Source organism: Danio rerio, chromosome 14 (genome assembly GCF_049306965.1).
Source record: "Danio rerio strain Tuebingen ecotype United States chromosome 14, GRCz12tu, whole genome shotgun sequence".
Classification (NCBI taxonomy): domain Eukaryota; kingdom Metazoa; phylum Chordata; class Actinopteri; order Cypriniformes; family Danionidae; genus Danio; species Danio rerio.
The window spans coordinates 29372681-29389574 of record NC_133189.1 but is presented as its reverse complement, the minus strand read 5'-3'; the positions used below and the strand labels follow the sequence as shown (position 1 = coordinate 29389574).

General features: G+C 36.3%; 1 protein-coding gene across 2 annotated transcripts; it reads left to right on the top strand.

The window, feature by feature from the left end:
- The first annotated feature begins 5554 nt into the window (after positions 1-5554).
- On the top strand, positions 5555-16714 carry si:rp71-1d10.8. Of its 2 annotated transcripts, none has more exons than XM_005173159.4 (5): positions 5555-5592; positions 7017-7302; positions 8503-9861; positions 10926-12299; positions 14620-16714. In XM_005173159.4, the coding sequence occupies exons 2-5, from the start codon at positions 7022-7024 to the stop codon at positions 16241-16243; spliced, it is 4638 nt and encodes a 1545-aa protein (XP_005173216.1). In that variant the 5' UTR covers positions 5555-5592; positions 7017-7021; the 3' UTR covers positions 16244-16714. The 2 variants fall into 2 exon arrangements, with proteins under 2 accessions (XP_005173216.1, XP_073777936.1); XM_073921835.1 differs by having other exon boundaries at positions 5555-5900.
- The last annotated feature ends 180 nt before the right edge of the window (positions 16715-16894 follow it).

Sequence of the window (16894 nt, the reverse complement as noted above, 5' to 3'; positions counted from 1 at the left end):
ATACACCGCAGTTTACACTAACGTTACCGTATTTACAGTTTACTATGCTACAGTTTTCTGTAGCACTCATTAACAAAGAGTTGTACACATTATACACTTTACTATGTGGTTCAAAAACATGTTTTTTTTATAAATTACTAGAGTTTTTTCCATGTATCTTCCAGACATCATAAAATAGCATATGAAGGCTTTTCTTATTTGGGCCGATTTAAACAATTAAAAACAACTTAAAACAGAAACATTTTGATGTTCTGATAGCGATTTCTATGTAGAAGAATCACTTCCTGCTCATCTGAATTTCACTCATCATCAATGACATCATGTGAAAACAATTGATTAGAGTAGCACTAGCAGCTGATCATTTATAAAAGAGCACTGGCATTTTCAGTACTTCGGTGAACACAGGGTGATGGAAATGTACAAATGGTTATGTGAATATTCATTCATTTTCTTGTCGGCTTAGTCCCTTTATTAATCAGGGGTCGCCACAGCAGAATGAACCGCCAACTTATCCAGCACATTTTTACACAGCGGATGCCCTTCCAGCCACAACCCATCTCTGAGAAATATTCACACACACACACACACACACACACACACACACACACACACACACACACACACACACACACATACACTACAGACAATTTAGCCTACCCAATTCACCTGTACCACATGTCTTTGGACTGATCTGAATATATAATATTTAAAAGATTAAAAAATAATTTAATAAGTTTCATGTAAAAAGAAAAAAAAATAAGTAAAAGAAGAAATATGGAACACAAAAAAGTGATGTGGAAAGATGTGAAATGGGGTGGGGAAAATAATAAGCTTGAACCTTCACCCCTCTCCAGTTCGAATCGGCTAAATTCATTTGTTATTTTAAATGTTTACAGATAAGTAAATACTTTTATTGATCATGAAAAAATGTATTTTGTTTGATATTTTGTTTTAAGTGTATGATATTCTCTTTGAAATAAATCATTCAAATCAAATCACTCATACATTCACTCACTCACTCACACCCTTACTTTTCTTCAGCTTAGTGTAATGAACAGTCAATTACTCTGGCCATATTCTACTGGCAGATGCCCTTCTTGCAGTCCAGCTGTGAGAGTGCACTTACTCATGCAAGCCCCAGTGCTGGGAATTTGGAAACACCCACACACTCTCCTATTCTCACACACACACACACACACACACTCACACACACACACACACACACACACACACACACACACACACACACACACACACACACACACACACACACACACACACACCTATATCCAACACCACATGTAGGAGGAAACCAGAGCACCCAGAGGAAACCCACGGGACACTAGGAGAAAGTCAGACTCCATATAAAAGACATCATGGTCCAGCTGGGACTTGAAACAGGGACCTACTTTGTGTGAGATGACAGTGCTACCCTCCAAGCCACACAGTGACTAATGTTTTTTTTTTTTATGTTGAGAAAATCGTAAAAACCTTTTGAGGCCACAAATATGCAAAAAGGTATTTCATTTTTTGTTTTAGTCTCATCCCATCCGCCTTGTATGGTATATTGTTTCTTTTTACTCTCTTTTTGAGTGCATCTCACCATCACATAAACTTGTAGTTGGACAGTGTTGATATGGAAACATGAGCTGAACTCCTGAAAGACATCTCTCATCAGTCATGATGCATAATGAATAGAGATAATCTATGGGAATATGCATATAAACAGGCAATCAGAGAAATATGCACAAAATGAATGTATAAAAAGGTTAGAGATAATGCATGTAATGTGTCCCAGATTTGCAGATATGGCGGGATAAAGGATTGGCTCTTTCAGCCGTCTTCACCTGTAATTCAACTGCACCAGCGCTGATAAGAAGCACTATGTCAAATGAATGTTTATGTTTGGTGCAGCTTACATTACAATACATTCTTAAACCAGATGAGCTCATTGTACACTGCTAACAGAGAGAGATTTAAGGGTCTGGGCTTGAGATTATATTTTGGCCCCTACTATGCTTCAAATATATTAAGAGTTTAACTTTAAAGTCATAATAATCATCAATAAGTTTCAGCATGCGTTCTGTGAATGTTACACCTAAAATAACAATATTAAAGAATGAGATTCACAATGTTTTTTTATTTTATTTTTTTCATTTGTGGGTGAGTAAATAGTGAAAACTAAATTTTTCCTTGGAGTTCAATCCCTACTTCAACCAATTTGATAACATGTTAATTTGTTTAACTAAGCAAATGACTATATTCATAAATGGGTTTCAAATGTGCTGATTCTTTAAGGAGTAATTGACTCTGATCCATTGTATTATGTAAGGAATGACTGACTGCTTCATGGCCGCATCAACACCTCAGATGTGCATTGCTTTTTAATAATTCAACATCCTGGAGTCATTTATTCCATTTAATATACTATCAAATACTTAAAGAGGTTCAAGTGTTGCATTTCAATATATGGTGAGTACATAAGGTGTGTACATAATTTGAATCAACTGAAATTATTCAGAGTAGTGATATGATACTGTAATGGGGTCAAGACCTGCCTGGAAGTACTTTAGCTGTGTGTTTATTTTAAAATAATTGTATACCTTAGAATTTCCATCAGCCAATAAGAATCAAGCATTGTTTGGGACACAGTTGGAGGCTATTAGCCCCAGCTGGCCTGTTTATATAGTCCTCACCACTCACTCTGGGCCAGCAGTGGCAACGTGTCTGGCATATTTCTGAACAAGTAAAACAAATGTAAATAGGTGAAGGCCCATGGGTTGAAGCCACTCAGGCCCAATGGTAAGTTCAGCCTGACGACCTGTCTGGACACACCTGAATAAAAACGGCACATATTTTCCTTATGTATTGCTTTTTGACAGCTTGTGCCAACATATCTTTATCTTTACAAAGTTGATATTTCAACTCTCTATGTCATTAGCGAAGGAAGCAAAAATGAAGAAAAATCAACGGACAGACCAGCCTGCATTGTGAAGTCGATCAGTGTCCAACAGACATACAAGATCCTTCAATAAGGTTTAAACACATGCCATATTCACCTCTTGACGGTAATTGAGTAAATTTGCAGATCTGTAACATCAAAACAAGCAGTGCTTTGTAAAATTATTTTAAATAACTAACTGAACTAAATAAAGTGAGTTTAACGTGTTTTCGTCCGACAGTCATAATATAAAGTGTTCTTTTGCTGCCATCTGCTGGTTTAACACGGTGACAGTTCTGTAAAAGAGGGCTTATATCCTATTTCTTTGCAACATTCTTTAAATACCGGTAATATTATAATGCCATTAGGAAATAATAATAATAATGAGAATACTAACTGATTGCAGCAAGAAGGTCGCTGGTTCGAGCCTCCGTTGGCATTTCTGTGTGGAGTTTGCATGTTCTCCCTGCTTTGGGTTTCCCCCGTGTGCTCCGGTTCCCCCCTACAAGTCCAAAGACATGTGGTAGGCCTACATGTGAATTGGGTAAGCTAAATTGACCATAGGGTATGTGTGTGAATGACTGTGTATGGGGGTTTCCCAGTGATGGGTTGCAGGTGGAAGGGCATCCGCTGCTTAAAATATATGCTGGATTAGTTGGCGTTTCATATCGCTGTGGCAACCCCAGATTAATAAATGAACAAAGCGAAAAAAAAATGAATAAATGAAAAAATAAAGGGCAGGTCACTTTATTTTATTCTTTTTATTTATTTTATTCATTTTTATGCTTTAGGAAACAGAGGTGTGTGAAGATGTTCTGATGTTAATGTTCTGTATGCTGTTGTTTGCAGTAATGCAGTATTTAATGTGTCAGATATAAAATAGATGTCAATTCATTTTTATTTTTATTTTTAAATTGTATAATAAGTCAATATTAATCTGACCGGTTAATGGTTAATATTCGGTTAGCCAGCGTCAATTAGGAAAATTAACTGAAATGAGGATCCCTAAGGACTCCATGCCTGGAACTGCTTAGGGACTCCAAATCCTTAAGTCTGTCCTTGTTTGGATTTCAAAATCGTAGCTGAAATTGTGGACATTTTGCAGTTTATAAAGTTATTTATTCATTAATTTATTTTTTGCAATATTTTGCAAGAACTGAAATATTATATATATATATATATTATACTGTATATTTAATGACTAAAATATACTATTAAATATGTCTTATATTTTATACATTTGCATATTATTTGCATACCTATATTCACTGAGAAATTAATTTTCAAAATGCGGTGAACTCTTATACTATGTATATATATATATATATATATATATATATATATATATATATATATATATATATATATATATATATATATATATATATATATATATATATATACATACATACAGTTGAAGTCAGAATTATTAGCCCTCTGATTTATTAGGCCCCCTGTTTATTTATTAATAGTTTTAATAACTCATTAATAACTAAAAACTTGTTTATTTTATCTTTGCCATGATGACAGTAAATAATATTTTACTAGATATTGTTCAAGACACTTCTTTACAGCTTAAAGTGACATTCAAAGGCTTAACTAGCTTAACTAGGTTAACCAGGCAGGTTAGGGTAATTAGGCAAGTAAATGTATAATGATGGTTTGTTCAGTAGACTATCGAAAAAAATTTTGCTTAAAGGGGCTAATATTTTTGTTGAATAATTTTGTTGAAAGACACAAAATTTTAAAAATGATGTTTAAAAAAAATAAAAACTGCTTTTATTCTAGCCAAAATTAATTTTGTTTTATTTCTGCTGGTTGCCATGTCTCACACCTGCATCACTTAAACCATGACGTTTATTTCACATCAGCTTGTACTTCGTACTGTCTAGTATTGTGACAACTTACTTGTCCTCACTGTTAGGTCAATATTGAAAAAAGGTCAACAGAGCACAAAGCTCAACGAAAAGTAAAATGTCAGTGTTTAAATAAAAAGGTTAATCCAATAAATTACATGCAGGAAAAAGTTCAAGGAACATTACAAAAAGAAAGGCTCCGATTAATGCTGTGCTGTCTATGCCTTTAATACAATTTATGATGTTTAAAGTTAGTAAATGTTTGAAGTGCATATGAAGTTGGTTATATGATCAATAAAAGAGAACCATATGGGCTATTAATGCAATCTGCTTAGCTTTTAGATTTTCTTTTTTAAAAACGTTCTAAATTAAGTGCAGTGAAATTGTATTAACATCACTGTTCCCGTAAGTGCATCTTTGTACGTTTCATATACATAGCCCAGATTGTTCAAATGGTGCAGTTAATCCCGTTGAGTTTCACTATAAAATGTCAAGGCCAATTGATTCTGCATGGCCTTTCCACCCTCTAAATGTAAATAACATTTTATTTTATAACCCGCCTTTAGCCTGTTTTACAGCAACTGCAGAAACCCAGAGATAGCATTTCAAGATTAAGGGCGTTAAGAGAGACGTCCGGAAAAGTGGGACATAAGGTAAAGTGGGTCAACTACATATATTTCTTGATTATTCTTAAAGTATCAGGAGCCAATCATATTGTAGCACTCATGAATAATTAACACAATGTGGCCGATTTGACGTGACATCATTGGTTTGCTTCTACACAACAACCACATGGTAAGTTCATTGATAAATACTCTGCATAGAAGCTTTTATTAATGTATTTTTCGGTGTACTTTTATTTTAAATATATTAATTGGCATTTTCTGAAAGACACATTCGATTATTTGAAAGAAGGTTTATTATTGTGACCCACTTAGCTTAGCTTAGCACGTTAGCATGTTAAGGTAAAGTGGGACAGCTGCTGCCCGTTATTGTGGGACGATTCAAAGCTCTTCTGATTAAAAATGAACATTCGCCGTCATACACGGATCTAATCAAAAGCTCGCTGCTTTCTAATATTCTACAGGAAACTGGATACTAATGTAATGTCCAATGTTTCTTCTTCTGTTGTTTAAAGGTTTGAGTAGTTTGAATCAGATCAGTTTTATCTGTAGGATGGGTAAAAGATAACAAAATGACAAAAAATAGCACTAGCTACCTAGCTTTTATACGAGGCTATTATATGATAACATTTTTATGACATCATGCTGATAAATACATTTATTCCTAATAGAAAATAAAAAAGTAAAATTTAGAGCATTTTGAATTTAAAAATAGCAAAGGTGCCATGTTTACAGATATTTAAATTCATTGTGAGAAAATATTAACGTTTTAAGAGTGTTGTTAACCATGATTTTACACCTGAGGGTCTTTATTGTGGCTGAAAGAACTAAAGTCAGGGTGTCCACTGAGTCTTAAAAAGTCTTAAAGTGTCTTCAATTTCAAAAACTACATTTTACGCCTTAAAAAGTCTTAAATTAGCTGAAATATTGTGTTGTAGGTCTTAAATCGTTTTAACCAGTTCTTAATTTTGCAATGTCCAAATAAAGCTACTTCATCGGGCTGAGATCTGTCCAATAACCAACAATACATCTCAATAAAATCTTATTCTTTATATTTAAGATTCAATTCACTACACCCTATAGACATTTTTACAGCAAATTCCCCATTAAATTCCCTAAGCGGGCAAAAAATAAATAAATAAAAAATAAAAACAATTATATGATTCATCTTATTGGGTCATAAGAAAAAAAAAATCCTTAGTGTTTAACCTTGTATAAGTTGAAAACTTTATTCTTGGTGGTCTTAAGGGGGTCTTAAAAAGTCTGAAATTTGACTTGATGAAACCTGCAGAAACCCTGTAAAGTGCTGATATGAACTGGATTGATGTTATTGCATTGGCCTGAATTGCTGTTTAACTGTCTAATTTATTATCTTTAAATTGTTCACATCAATTATTTAAATTATGATTTTTATAAGGGAGGTATTTATATCAATATGTTTGACAACACTAAAATGTGTGTGCGTACACACATGGTCAGTATATAATAAAAGTTGCATAGATTTGGTTATTTAATTGTAGATGAGTGCAAAGTATACTTGTAAAACAATATATTTAGTGGAGTGTAGACCTAATTCAAAAACATTATTTTTTATAGAAAAAATGGCACCTATTCGGAAGCAGTCAGAAAAACTGCAAGATGAAAGACAGCTCAAAGGAAGAAAAGGGCTGAAGATGAATCAGTGGAAGGAGAACCAAATGAAAGCTGCGATAGAGGAGTATAAAGTGCAGGTTGAATCAGGGAAGAAACCTGTGGTAAGATTGCTTGCAAGGAAGTGGAACTTGCCGAAAACAACATTTCAAAGACGTTTGAAAGGACTTCTTGCGAGATCTGGGTGTGAATCTGGAAGAACAACATTCATTCCTGTTAAATCTGAATTAGGGTGAGTGAACCTTCTTATTTTGCTATATACATACTTATATCTACAGTGGCTACCTAAAATATTAGCATGGCTCAATGTTAAGGATTTTTACCACTTGTGAAGTCAGGCCGGTTGTTTAGATTTTCACTTCATCCCAGTTTATTACTGGTTTAAAAAAGATCATCTTAGATATTCTAGCTTATTCATTGTTTTGAATCATGTATGATTCTAATAAATAATGCCATTTAGCAATCTAGTAAATTTCACAAATCTTAATTTCATTTCAATATAAAAGAAGAAACTGCTAGCCTTACTTAATAAAGATAAAACATTTTTGAATTTGAGTGAACAGTCAGTAATAAAAATAGGCAAATTAGAACCAATAATGGGAATAAATTCATTGGAACAAATACAAATGAAATCACTGCTTAGAGAGAGAGAGAGAGAGAGAGAGAGAGATGCACAAACAGTGTCCAAGTAATGAGTTCTTTATTTTGTCGAGCATTACATATCAAACAAACAGGGGTTGGACAATGAAACTGAAACAGTGGTCAATTTAGTGTTGGAGGTTTCATGAGTACATTTGTTCTTCATTGATTGCACTTTCCACCAGTATGTGCAGAGTATGAAGGTTCCGTTAGCAAAGTAATGTCACAATTTTGCTTAAAATATTGTAATGCACACAACATTATGGGTGACATATCATAGTTCAGAAGAAAACTAATTGTTGGTGTGTATCTTGCTTGCCTATCTGTGACCAAGATAGCAAGTTCTTGTGATGTTTTAAGAGCCACGGTATCCAGAGTAATGTCAGCATAACACCAAAAGGATGAACCACATCCACCGTCGGCACAAGAGGAAGTTTTCTGAAAGATATGCCTGGGTGCTAACCCCGATTGTTTTCAAAAAACATAAAACCACAGCTGCCCAACTCAATGCAGAATTAAACATGTTCCTTAACCCTAGTCTTTTCACTAAAAACCCCTGGGTCAGTGTACATGACCAGGCTGCAATTGCCAAACTTTTGGTCACTTCTTCCAATGCCAAACGTTTTCAATGGTGCCAGCAGCGTAAATCTTGGATCTTTCTCGTGTGTTGCTGTATATATTTAAAGTTTTGTACAGAAGTGATAGATTAACTGTAGCCGAGGATGACATATGTGCGAAACGTAATTTTATTAGTGGAGTAGACCCAATTCAACATTGTTTTGTCTTTTTATAGAGAACTGGCACCTGACCGAGAACAGCGAGATGAAAGCCATCTCGAAGGAAGAAAAGGACTGAAGATGAATCTGTGGAAAGAAGACCAAATGAAAGGTGCGCTAGAGGAGTATAAACTGCAGGTTGAATCAGGGGAGAAACCTGTGGTACGTTTGCTTGCAAGGAAGTGGGACTTGCCGAAAACAACTCTTCAAAGACGTTTGAAAGGACTAGTTGAGGGATCTGAACATGCATCTGGAAGAAAACCATTCATTCCTGTTGAATCTGAACGGGAGTTAGCAAACCTTCTCACCTCGCTTGTAGAGAGAGGCTTCCTGTTGAGGAAGACTGATGTTCAGTCTCTTGCTTTTGAGTTTGCCAAAATAAATGGCATACAAGGATTTTCAGAAAACAAGCAAAAGGCTGGCTGTTGCTGGTTTGAGGGCTTTATGAAGCGAAACCCTGGGCTGCAAATAAAGAAACCAGAAGCCATATCACCAGCTACAACAATGAATGAAAAGGAACTGAGTAGCTGGTTCAGAATGTACAAAGATATCCTTGATGCATTGGGAATTAAGGACATACCTTCACATATTTGGAAGTGTGATTTATCAGAACTACAAGACATTTTTTTGTCTGAGCAATATGTCAATGAAGGAGAAGACCCTTGCTTTCAGATCAACACTGAAGGGGAAACTGAAGAGGTTTCTGCTGTATTAGCAGCATTCAATGCCTGTGGAACATTTGCTCCACTTATCATTTTTAAAGGAAGCATGGTGAGAAATGAGTGGTTGAGCGCGTCTCTTGAAAACATGTGCATGAGAGCATCAGAAAGCGGCTGGATAACTGCAGACATGTTTAATGACTGGGGTGAAACGTTTGTGGCACAGCTCCCGAAAGACGACACCAGACCCCACCTTCTGCTTCTCGATGACCAGAGCCGCCATGTCTTTAATCTCAGCTTTCTCAGTATCATGAACCAGAACAATGTGGAAGTCATATGCTATCCTGCATTGCAACAATCAAGCCAAGCTCTGTTTCAAAGTCTTAAACACAACTGGTGTGAAGCGATCACCGATCAGTGGCATCCTCAACATGAAGACATGAAGTTGCCCAAAGGTCATTATTGTTCTGTTTTTATGGAAACATGGAGTAGAACTGCCACTGTGGAAAGAGCTCGAGATGGGTTCAGGACAATGGGGATGTTCCCAATTAATGAGTTTGCCTCCATTGAGCTTGAAATTTCTCCTTCCACCCTGGAGGGTTTCACAGCGTCTGTTGAAGATGAAGCAAATTGCAGCATTGAAAGTGGCCTGGATGAACCTCCAGCTGCTGAAGTAGCTTCATTCAAAGAGTTTGTCAGAGTTCAAATAAGCAGCAGGTGAGTAAAGACACCCTATGCCATGTTTGTAAAAAAATAAATAAAAAAACTCAGAGCACCTTCTTTATAATGGTCATTTAAAACAAAAATACACCCCACCTTATACAGTTAAAGTGGCTGTCTGATAGAACATGGCACAGATTATGATCCAGAAGCTTGTTTTAATATAAATATGCCATCATTTCTAAGTTGAATTAATCCTTAGACATATTTCAACCATTCAGTTTCAAAATGTTTCAATGATTCTAAAATTATTCACTGAAAAATACTAAAAACTTTTTTGAAGGATTCCAAATTCTTAAAAAAAAAACGCACAGTTTTCAGTATTAACTAGTGACTTATTACCTGCCTATTATTGAGATATTGGCTGTTTATTAGCATGTATAAAGTATTTTGCAGCATCATATCGAATTTGGCAAACATATTGTTGTGTCTTTCTAGGGCCTTTATAGTCACGTAGCATGACAACATGTTGGTTTTGCTTATAATGTCCAGAACATCCAGGGCACTTTCTGAATTCAAAGAGCTACGAGATCATACCTAAAAGACTTGTTATATCCTCTATTTCCGCACACTTACACAGTATAGACACAGATGAATGGGAGGAACATTTCATTTAACTCTCATTCTGTCACATCAGTGTTCAGATTATTTTTTAATTAATGCCTTATAGTGAATCAGAGCTGCTCTGTTTGGACTTTTCTTATGCGTGACCCCAGTGTTCAGTAGGGCATAATATATTGCAAATATTTCAATGTGTCTGGACTGCTGCACTTACTTAATATGCATTGGTGTGCCAAAAAATGTTTAAAAAAATGAATTAATATTAAACTTTCAGAGTCTCTAAGGCATGACCTGCATCATGGTAATGTTCAGAGCGCATACACCGCATAAAAAAATAAACTTATGACAGAGTAATTGGGGATTCATTCTGCTGTGGTGTGACCCCAGATAAATCAGGGACTAAACTGAAGGAAATTGCATGAGCGAGTGATGTTATTGTTTTTATTAGCAGAGAAAAGGGTAAACCTAATTTAACTGAATTGTTTTATCTTTTTGAATAGACACATGACACCGAACCTAACCGAAATGTCAGAAATACAACAAGATGAAATACAGCTCAAAGGAAGAAAAGGATTGAAGATGAATCTGTGGAAAGAAGACCAAATGAAAGGTGCGCTAGAGGAGTATAAACTGCAGGTTGAATCAGGGAAGAAACCTGTGGTACGATTGCTTGCAAGGAAGTGGAAACTACCGAAAACAACCCTCCAAAGACGTGTGAAAGGACTTATTAAGGGATCTGAACATGCATCTGGAAGAAAACCATTCATTCCTGTTGAATCTGAACGGGAGTTATCAAACCTTCTCACCTCGCTTGTAGAGAGAGGCTTCCTGTTGACGAAGACTGATGTTCAGTCTCTTGCTTTTGAGTTTGCTAAAATAAATGGCATACAAGGATTTTCAGAAGACAAGCAAAAGGCTGGCTATTACTGGTTTGAGGGCTTTATGAAGCGAAACCCTGGGCTGCAAATAAAGAAACCAGAAGCCATATCACCAGCTACAACAATGAATGAAAAGGAACTGAGTAGCTGGTTTAGAATGTACAAAGCCACTCTTGATGCATTGGGAATCAAGGACATACCTTCACATATTTGGAAGTGTGATTTATCAGAACTACAAGACATTTTTTTGTCTGAGCAATATGTCAATGAAGGAGAAGATCCTTGCTTTCAGATTAACACTGAAGGGGAAACTGAAGAGGTTTCTGCTGTATTAGCAGCATTCAATGCCTGTGGAACATTTGCTCCACTTATCATTTTTAAGGGAAGCATGGTGAGAAATGAGTGGTTGAGCGCGTCTCTTGAAAACATGTGCATGAGAGCATCAGAAAGCGGCTGGATAACTGCAGACATGTTTAATGACTGGGGTGAAACGTTTGTGGCACAGCTCCCGAAAGACGACACCAGACCCCACCTTCTGCTTCTCGATGACCAGAGCCGCCATGTCTTTAATCTCAGCTTTCTCAGTATCATGAACCAGAACAATGTGGAAGTCATATGCTATCCTGCATTGCAACAATCAAGCCAAGCTCTGTTTCAAAGTCTTAAACACAACTGGTGTGAAGCGATCACCGATTGGTGGAGTAATCAATGTGTAGACATGAAGTTGCCCAAAGGCCATTATTGTTCTGTTTTTATGGAAACATGGAAGAAAACTGCCACTTTGGAGACAGCTCAGGATGGGTTCAGGACAATGGGGATGTTCCCAATAAATGAGTTTGCCTCCATTGAGCATGAACTTCCCTCTTCCACCCTGGAGAGTTTCACAGCGCCTGTTAAAGATGAAGCACATTGCAGCACTGAAAGTGGTTTGGATGAAACTCCAGCTGCTGAAATGGCTTCATTCAAAGACTCTGTCAATGTTCAAACAACCAGCAAGTGAGTAAAGACACCCTATGCCATGTTTGCAAAAAAATAGTAATTTCAGAGCACCTAATTTATAATGAACATTTAAAACAAAAAAGACACCCCACCTTCTACATTTGAAGTGGCTGTCTAAAAGAACATTCGATTCCAGTTTTTTTGTATAGCACTTTTTACAATAATAATTATTTCAAAGCAACTTTACAGAAGATGAACATTATTACATTACAATCAAAATCTGATAAATTAAGGTTATTAGTTACTGTACCTTTATTAGTTACTAATACCTTTAATTAATAGTGACTAATTACTAATAACTTTTAACAGTTAAAGTTATTACAGATCAACATAGTTAACCTGCAGTTATATAGGATATACGTGATGTCTGTGTACATGTTCAATGAAGAGTATTAAGTGTATGTGTCGTCTTCGAAATCCTTGGATGGTTGGCATCATCTCTTCACAGGCCTTGAATCTCATCAAGTGGCGCTGCGCAATCTCTAGAGGCCTTGGACACCCCCAGGTGGAAATAGAGAGCAAAAAAAATAATTAGCGTAGCTGCTGTTCATAATATACTTAAAAACAAGAGATGTATTTGTCAGTTTGAAATGAAGTGCTATAAATGAAAATAGGTGCTATCTTAACAATCATAGAAACAAACTTATAAAACATTGAATTATTTCTAAAAACATATCCTGGTGTATAAAGACAGGAAGAGTGTGTCCTTCTGGTGGATTGTCAAGCCCACTCACCTGCATGGAGCAAACTCACGTATTCAACCGTCATGTGATGCATTGTGTGTTTGCTTTACCAAAAATATAGGGCTTCAATCTAGGTTTAAACTGAGAGTGTGTCTAAGCCTCGGACAATATCAGGAAGGCTATTCCAGAGCTTAGGAGCCATATATGAAAACGTTCTCCCTCCTTTAAAGGACTTTGCTATTCTGGGTACTACCAGAAGCCCTGAGGTTTGAGATCTTAAAAAGTTGGTTGGATTGTAGCTAGACAGAAGGTTGGTTAGATAAACAGGAGCTAGACTATTTTAAGCTTTATAGGTAAGAAGCAAACATTTATAAACATTACAGCACTTAACATGCAGCCAGTGTAAGGAAGATGAAATTGGGGTGACATGATCATATTTACTTGACTTGGTAAGAACTCTAGCTGTTGCATTTTTGCACTAACAGAAGTTTATTATAGAGGATGCCAGTCAACCAGCAAACAGAGCATTACAGCAGTTAAAATCAAGTGGCCATAAAAGCATGAACTAGCTTTCCTGCATCTGAGATAGATAGCTTGCTTCTCAGCGTAGCAACATTTGTCAGATGAAAGAAGGCTATTTTTGTGACATGGGAGAGATGGTTTTTAAAAGTTAAGTTGCTGCTAAAATACTATATAAACCTCTAATTACAGGTCATGTTGAGAGATCTGTTGTATACAGGATTTCGGCTTATAAGTAATACATCTGTTTTGTCTGAATTTAATGGAAGGAAATTGTTGGTCATCCAGTCTTTTACATCTTTAATGCATGCATTCAGCTTAGACAGTTCAGATGTCTCATCAGGTTTTGTTAAAATATATTATTGATTATCATCTGCAAAGCACTTAAAGCTAATCCAGTGCCTTCTAATGAAGTCTCCCAGGCACAGCATGGATAATGTAAATATTAAAGGGCCTTAAACTGATTCTTTAGGCACCCAATTCTTTTCTGGCCTCACTTGTAAAAGCTGTCCATTTATATTTACAAACTGGTACCTGTCAGTTAATTATGACTTAAACCCTCTTAGAGAGTCGAGTAGCAGAGCTGGTGCAGATATATCCGCACATGTATGATCGCTCACGGAGAGATTTTAAATACTTATAGGGGGTCACATACTGAATGAGAAGTCCATAATTGTTATGCCACATAAATTCTATGAAAGTACACACACCAGTGGTACCATTTGGTGTTTGTCCGTGGCAAATGGAAAACAAAGATGTAGTAGTGCTTCTTGTAGAAAGAGTGTTTGCCAGTATATGAAACTCTTTAAATGATGAATGAAAAAGGTCCTCATTTAAATATACAGCGCCCTGGAGCATATGTATAATCACTGAATGCTAATTAGGGATCCTAACAGTGTGGGCTGCTTACCCTAAAGCTGTTTTACCCACAGCAGTGCTCTTTTAGTATTATTTTATGTATTCATGAATAAAATTAAATATTTTTGGTTTCCAATTTAATCAAGTGAATTTAGTTTTTTATGCATTGTTAGATTTAATTTACATTTATTTCAGTTTTATTAGTGGAAGAAAGGGTAGAAATAATTTAATTGCATTGTTTTATCTTTTTTTTATAGACACATGACACCTAACCTAACCGAAATGTCAGAAATACAACAAGATGAAATACAGCTCAAAGGAAGAAAAGGACTGAGGATGAATCTGTGGAAAGAAGACCAAATGAAAGGTGCGCTAGAGGAGTATAAACTGCAGGTTGAATCAGGCAAGAAACCTGTGGTACGTTTGCTTGCAAGGAAGTGGAACTTGCCGAAAACAACTCTTCAAAGACGTTTGAAAGGACTAGTTGAGGGATCTGAACATGCACCTGGAAGAAAACCATTCATTCCTGTTGAATCTGAACGCGAGTTAGCAAACCTTCTCACCTCGCTTGTAGAGAGAGGCTTCCTGTTGAGGAAGACTGATGTTCAGTCTCTTGCTTTTGAGTTTGCCAAAATAAATGGCATACAAGGATTTTCAGAAGACAAACAAAAGGCTGGCTATTACTGGTTTGAGGGCTTTATGAAGCGAAACCCTGGGCTGCAAATAAAGAAACCAGAAGCCATATCACCAGCTACAACAATGAATGAAAAGGAACTGAGTAGCTGGTTCAGAATGTACAAAGTCACTCTTGATGCATTGGGAATTAAGGACATACCTTCACATATTTGGAAGTGTGATTTATCAGAACTACAAGACATTTTTTTGTCTGAGCAATATGTCAATGAAGGAGAAGACCCTTGCTTTCAGATCAACACTGAAGGGGAAACTGAAGAGATTTCTGCTTTATTAGCAGCATTCAATGCCTGTGGAACATTTGCTCCACTTATCATTTTTAAAGGAAGCATGGTGAGAAATGAGTGGTTGAGCGCGTCTCTTGAAAACATGTGCATGAGAGCATCAGAAAGCGGCTGGATAACTGCAGACATGTTTAATGAGTGGGGTGAAATGTTTGTGGCACAGCTCCCGAAAGACGACACCAGACCCCACCTTCTGCTTCTCGATGACCAGAGCCGCCATGTCTTTAATCTCAGCTTCCTCAGTCTCATGAACCAGAACAATGTGGAAGTCATATGCTATCCTGCATTGCAACAATCAAGCCAAGCTCTGTTTCAAAGTCTTAAACACAACTGGTGTGAAGCGATCACCAATCAGTGGCATCCTCAACATGAAGACATGAAGTTGCCCAAAGGTCATTATTGTTCTGTTTTTATGGAAACATGGAAGAAAACTGCCACTGTGGAAAGAGCTCAGAGTGGGTTCAGGACAATGGGGATGTTCCCAATAAATGAGTTTGCCTCCATTGAGTATGAACTTTCTCTCTCCAGCCTGCAAGGTTTTACAGCACCTGCTGAAGATGAAGCACATTGCAGCACTGGCTTGAATCAACCTGCAGCTGCTGAAGTGGCTTCATTCAAAGACTTTGTTGTTGTACAAAATAGTAGGTGGGTAAAGACACCCAAAGGCAACACTGTGCCATATTTGCAAGAAAACTTACAGGACCTTTTTTACAATGAGCATTTAAAACAAATACGAAAGACCACCTCCTACAATTGCGGTGGCTGTCTAATAAAACATGGCACAGATAATGATCCGAAAGCTTCTGAAGCGTGGATCAGATGCACCAACTGTAAGGCCTGCTATCACGAGTCTTGTGCAGAAGAGGATGGAATATATGAATGGGTTTCTGTTGTTGATCACTAAAGCAAAGACGAAAAAATAATAGAAAACAAGTGTTTAAATGTATATTCACTGACAAAAATTGATTTTTGATCATATATTTGGTCAAAGCAGGCTTTTGGAAAATCTGAAAAAAATTTGATTTAAGCTTTTTATATAGTATACACAGTTCAGTGAATGGAGTGTCACCCACAGCAACTTTTTTATTTGTTTTTAATTAATTATGATGTTTTTAATTGTTTTAAATTAATTATGCCATCTCTTCAAAGTTTTATTAATCCATGGACTGAGATACTGTTTTGTGTACTTATTTAAAAACTGTTCATTGAAAATGGTAAATGAATGTTCAATGCTGGTCTGTTTTTCTGCATGTACATGCAGAATAAATTGGTGCAATATTGCATGCACCTCTTTATGGTCACCTAATGGTGCAGATCTTTCACAAGCAATGATCCTTGTTCTCAACTATTATTCTCACATGAAGACTGAAAGCCCTTTTGACTCAGACTATTTTTTCTTCACACAAAATTCACAATGACATCACATATCAGAGTTGGACTTTTTTAACAACATGGTTAAAATTAGGTTTTGATTTTAGCTAATGAACGTGTAGCAAGTAAAAAAAAGTTACACCATGTCATTACACATCAATCATTCTTTCTCGATCTTCAGTCG